We start from the raw sequence: 6,289 nt of genomic DNA, 5'->3' as shown, positions 1-6,289 counted from the left end.
TAAAAGCATTTTTTGATGCCTGTAGTAAGTCATTTTTTAGCATCTGAAATATTTGTCTGAATCTGTTCTTATTTTCTGACCTCCTTCCCGAGCAGTTCACATGAGTTCTTGTGATGTTTGAGGGAGTCTTGAATGGCCTGAATCTGCATGGAAACTGCAGACAACACTGCCTCCTCTAAGCGGTTGAATTCGTCAAAGCAGCCCCACGCTCCACACTTCACCAAGCCCACGAAGATCCGACCCATTGACTTCACGTCGATGCCCTGAAACACAGATGAATGTAAAACTGGAGAAGGCACCTTCTCATGTGTTCTCAATTACCAGTCTTATTGGTGTGTTATTAAAAAGGAAATACATTTAGATATGTATGACATTTATAGCATACTTTTGTAATTTAGGCTGAAATGTTAACCCTGTATATATTCTCTACAAACTCTTCATACCTCATCACAGTTGAACACCAGCACTTGGCGTCCGAACAGCCCCCCCAGGGCTTTGACCGACTCCGTTTTGCCCGTGCCAGCAGGCCCATAGGGGTTCCCCCCAAGTCCCATCATCATGGCCTGGGTCAGAGTCAGGTAGCACTTATCAGTCAGCGGGGTGTGCACCAGCTTGGCCGCATTCCCCTGGGAGACACGAGAGGTAGGGTGGAGAAGAAAGTGAGCATTACAGAGAGAAATCAAGTGACACAAAAAACACAGTGAGATAGAAATGACGATATGGTGAGTGAGGGAAGAGTGGGAAGGGATAAAAGAAGGGGGGGAGGATTCAGTGGAGGAGAAAGGCAAACAGACAGATGATGGATTGAAAAAGGAAGGAATTATAAAACAAATGATAACAGGCAGAGAATGAAAATGAGGGAGACTGTGAGTCTTGCTTGTGTTATCTTGAAGATTCTGCAGAGGGGGAATAAAGCAAGGTATCTTCAGTGCTCTTCATCTCTGCATAAACAGTGCCCCCTAAAGGTGAAAGATAGGAAGTGGAGCTTTATATCTGTAACCAAACATATTTTGTGAAACTCTGAACGGGACACACTGTTCTTTAATTGATAGTGGTAACCAATCACTGTTTAAACAAGATTTTTAGATGACTACATTAATGATTAAAGAACTTTATATGTATTAATCAATGTATAACTATGGACTGGGTTAGGTAAAGCGTGAATGGGTACACTGACACGAGTACGATACAGTTTGTACAGTTGGCAGTATGTCTTTTCAGAGTTTATGCTTTAGCGCTCCTTATATGTATTTGACGAGGAATTGCAGTAAGAATATTTCAATTATGCGGACGGTATTTGTTTATAGCGGGTTTCACAGAAGGCTGAAATGTGTATCGTGAATGTGAATCAGAGAATTAGCAAGTCAATCTGAAATCAAATTGATCAATTAGTCAATTTAATTAGAGAGGCTTCCTGCTTTCCTCTCTTTCAAGACATTGCAGATTGAATTCTAATCAAGCTTATTTATACTCATTAAAGTAACAGCTAACTGATCAAAAGTTAAGTCTCAAAAAAGCTTAACTGCAGCCCGGGAAACATCAAGTTGTGTCCATTTGGTGAAATACAAAGAGTGTATACAGGTGTATGTATGTACATGCCAACGAACCTGGTATTCATATGTGTAGCTGAATTGTGCGTCCACCATATGTATAAGGCAGCCTTTGTCTGTTCCCATGTAGAAGCGGAGCTGCTTCTTCCAGGCCCAGGCATCAGCGCTGGTCACCCCTGCCTGGTTCAGTTGCTTCACCACACTGATGTTGTGAATAATATCCAGAATCAACGCCTTCAGCTTCAACTGCAGGACACTGGTCTCTGTACAGGAAGACGTGTCAGAATACCAGGATGGTGGAATTGGTAAAAAAGATACAAATAACCAACTTCATTTTAAATGCTGTGGATAGATGGATGGAGTTCATTGTAAGCTGACAGAGTGGCAGTAGCTTTTATGTTATCGTAAAATCAGCGTCTCTACAGTTGTAAGGGAAGCTGTTTCAAGTCGTAATGCAGAACAGTTACTATTGGTGAGGACAACAGGACTTGTCTCTATAAACATTTTATCAGACATTAATTCAGCCAAACTGATCATCTGGAAAGTCAATATTACAAACTGGATAAACCGCCAAAAGAAGGAATATAGGGGCGTCCCATTCAAAGAGAGCGTCCCAACCGTGGCCCTTTCCTGCATGTCGTCTCTTCTCTCTACCACCCTATTGGTCAATATGTCCTTTCTCTCCAATAAAGGCAAAACCAAAAAAATGTATCTTGAAGAAAATGGTGATTGGTACTTTGAACCATTAAATTCCCCCTGTACATTTAAAAATAGAATAATGTTACGGCTGATAAATAAATGTAAAATAAAAATAGAAAATAATTAAATACAAAAGAATATTAGATAAAGTTTGTTTTGGATATCTTTGTGCTCATCCTAACTCAATATGTTTATTTATGCATACCAATATGTAAAAGTCAAGATGACAATATCAAATCAAGTGAATTGTGTTCTTCTGCCAGTCTCCAGCAAAAGTAGGAGTATTTTATATGCAAGATTTAGGGCTTGGATCTTTGAATCATAAATCTTCACTGTGCTTTTTCACGTACAGCTCTGAAGTTGGGATTGCATACCGTAAATTACACGGGACAGATGTACTAGGTAGGCGCTTTGAATGCTTTGTATGTTCGGTAGAAATGCTTCAGTGATGTCAGCCCAGGAAGCATTGAAATACCTTGCCAAATGAACACCATCTTGTCTTGTCTGTGTGCCAAAGGGAAGTTCATTCGCACTCCCCACCATGGTTTATGGCCCATTCATGTAGATTGGGTAATTAGATTATCCTTCTTGCCATTACTTTAGCCACTTTAATCAATACTGCCACTCCAAAGCCTCTTCAGCCTACCTGGTTGTTTTAGGAAGTCAGTCATTTGAAGAGATGTTATCATGAAAGTGAGCTTTATTTCAAGCGTGGAGGGTTGAATGCAAGACAGACGGAACACAAACCATTTTATCGACAAATATCCTAACCTTCATCACCGCGCACTGCTGAAATACTTTATAATTATGTCAGAAAAGTAAAAAAAATCGAACTAACCGATGAGAGAAATGTGCTACCAGTCACACGCGGTGCGAGTGAAACAAGCACTGTTATCATAGATACGTTTTCATGACACAGAAATGTGGAATTTGGTAGCAATGTACCGTGAAATGATGCCACTACCAGAGTTATGGAAGAGCTTTTTTTTATCTCATGCATGAATAAGAAACCTTGATTTTAATTTAAAAAGTCCTTTTTACAAATTCAAGTTCGGAAAAAAAACCTCTGCTGTCATGTTTAATGTAGCTTTATATCCAGCCCTGAGACATTAAATGAGCCTGCCAGCGGCTGCATCTGCCCCTCTGCAGCCTCTCCAGACTCACTGGCTATCAACAGATTCACACAAGAGCATGATCCTTCAGCCCTAAGTAACGACCCAAGATGCTGATCAGAGCTAAATCATTACTAACACAAGAGGGAGTCTGATAGTGGAACAAAAGGCAAGTGGGAAGTGACAAGTGTTTATAGAGATTGGCAATTTGGGGAGATTAGTATCAACAGGAATGTGATTAGCAAATAAATATAGAAAATATAAAAGGGGGTTGAAGAACAGAACAATACCCTGAACATTATTTAGCATTTCTGAGTTTGTATTTTTATCACAGATGTTAAAACATCTTGATTTTGAATGACTTCTTAAATTATGGACATTCAAGAATATGGTAAGAGGGTTTGCACTAGAACGAAACAAAAATGAACACGCAAAGCTTATAAAGATCAGAACCTAGTGTGTGTAGATATTTAACCCACACCGAGTTTACACATACAAACAATTTGTATTCATACCATCAATGTCCTCATTAACTTTATATATTCCACATGTATGAAATGCATCAAGGTAAATGTATTTATTTTAGTCAATAGAGGTCAGACACCTCCTATCAATCGGTCACATAGCCCTTGTATATTTTCATCTGATGTTGCTATAGCTTACATGTAAGCATACAATATAGCCTACTTAGGGTGCATTAAGATGTTGAAAGATGAGTAAAAACAAACACGAGGTTTCTCTCTGGTGGTTAATAAAAGCAGTCAATCCCTGCAAGTAACTTGGAAAGCTACAGTTAATGTCTTGCAAGTCAATACATTGAAGTGACCTCTGTCTTAGAACCAGGACACACATACACTAACCAATGCATACAGACAAGCAGAGACAGTAGTACCTGAATTAGCTTGATCATCAGAGCTGGTGTCCACCGTAGTGTAGTGTTCTAATTTGGCACTGAGCTCCAGCTCCAGCTGCTGCAAATTCTGCTCTTTTAGAGCTCTTTCCACATCTTCAGTAAATTGAATTTGCTCAGCCAGACACAGAATCTAAACCAAAAAAAAAGATGTTTCAGACACTTGACACTGATATGATGCTTTAAAGGACAGTTCAGTTATTTCATATCTTGGGTCACATATTACTGACACTGTGCCTCTCATCTTGAGTAAAGTATTGGGGTTGGTTGGGGTTAGGTGTGTGTGTGTGTGTGTGTGTGTGTGTGTGTGTGTGTGTGTGTGTGTGTGTGTGTGTGTGTGTGTGTGTGTGTGTGTGTGTGTGTGTGTACCTGTGAGGGGTAGCGTGAGGGGTCCACGTTCCCTTTCCTCCCTGCTGACAGACATTCATACAGCAGGTGCTTCAGAGTCTCCTTCATTTCCACAGACAGCTCACTTAGCCACATCTAGGAAGGAGTTCAACGAAAACAACCACAAACAATAATTTCATTAAAACATGAATACAGTATGCTCGATTTCCAAGAAACATAAACATGCAAAGCTGAAGAGTCTGCAACCTATTATTATCTATCTCCTACCTACAACACAGAACATCAATTCACATAGACTTTACCTCCACGAGGCTGGAGATGCGTACTAGGTTTCTGAGAGGCACGATTTCTCCTTCCAAAGAACACATGGCCACAATGTGCTGACACTGCTCATCAAACACAACACTGTGGATGCCTGCGAGGATAACACACACACCAATTATCTTCACTGTCAGGATATGCTATGATACAAGCAATACAAGGGGGAGAGACGAGCAGAGGAAAGGAAAACCGAAAAGAGGAGAAAATAATGAAGAAGGACAAAACAAAACAGATGTGACCTGCAAAGAGTTTCTTGAGGTGTGACTGGATTACAGTTGGGTTGGTTGCCTGACCGAGAATCTCTAGCAGATCATCATCTCCTATGAAATAGAACCGTGGGAAGGCAGAGCGCTTCTCCTGCGAAAAACACGATAAAAAGAGTAGTGATTCTTACCGTCTTTGCATGAAAAAATGTGTGTGTGTGTGTGTGTGTGTGTGCGTGCGTGCGTGCGTGCGTGCGTGCGTGCGTGCGTGCGTGTGTACCTCCAGGAACTCATTGAGTGACTTCTGGCAGCGCTGCAGCTGATCCAGTATGGTGACCAGAGAGTTTCTGATGCCAGCCCTTGAGCTCAAAGAAACAACTCTGTTGTCCCTCTGGATGTCAGACATGATAGACCTGTAACACATATGGAGGCAGTTTTGTTATTGGATGTGCATGAAACACCTGTCATACAATTTCCATTGGTCGATTTGTTCCAGGAAAAATTTTAATTATCCAATTGTTATACTGAATATCAGCTATAATAATCAGAAAATAAAATTAAATAAATTAAAAACATGTACTCTCGAGCAGTATAGGATATGGAATGAAACAAAGCTTACATTTGAGGATATATATTGAGGTGTATATTCATATACTGTATATATATATTCATAGGACTGTCCCGAATACCTTTTTTTGGGCTCCGGATATAGTAATCAGCAGCGAATATTCGAATATTCGGCCCGCGCGGGGGGGGGGAGGGATATATATATCGCATTGTGTGTATTACTTTCGTTGCACTTTTATATGTTTTAAGGGTAATTTGGCTTGGCTTCCTATTTTGTATGGACATGCTTTTATTTTGAAGGAGAGTTAGCGGAGTCGACAGGAAGTTGTTGTTGCTATGGAAACAACGTGACTGAGATTAACGGAGAAAAGTAATATCTACATATAAAGACGGAGAAAGTAAACGATAACGTTTATGGTTAAGTGTTAGCACCCCCCAAAGAGGCACAAGCTCTTACTTTGATATTGGAAATTTCAATAATTTCAATTTGAAAAAAAAACGGGGGAAAAACAAAACGAATATCCGAATAACGAAATTGAAACCCGAATAGTAGTCCAACGAACGAATATTCGGATATTC

General features: G+C 40.1%; 1 protein-coding gene across 1 annotated transcript; it reads right to left on the bottom strand.

Annotated features, from left to right (window-relative positions):
* Positions 1-80: 80 nt before the first annotated feature.
* On the bottom strand, positions 81-5,556 carry LOC104957770 (cytoplasmic dynein 2 heavy chain 1-like; the record flags this gene model as incomplete). Its single annotated transcript, XM_010785432.1, has 8 exons — positions 81-263; positions 444-626; positions 1,608-1,813; positions 4,254-4,404; positions 4,641-4,754; positions 4,922-5,034; positions 5,180-5,297; positions 5,424-5,556. Coding segments are annotated over 8 exons (1,201 nt in total), but the record flags the coding sequence as incomplete, so codon positions are not given.
* Between the last annotated feature and the right edge of the window lie 733 nt (positions 5,557-6,289).

This window comes from Notothenia coriiceps, unplaced genomic scaffold, assembly GCF_000735185.1.
Source record: "Notothenia coriiceps isolate Sejong01 unplaced genomic scaffold, NC01 NC01_scaffold00027661, whole genome shotgun sequence".
Classification (NCBI taxonomy): Eukaryota; Metazoa; Chordata; class Actinopteri; order Perciformes; family Nototheniidae; genus Notothenia; species Notothenia coriiceps.
This window is presented reverse-complemented; position numbering and strand designations above follow the sequence as displayed.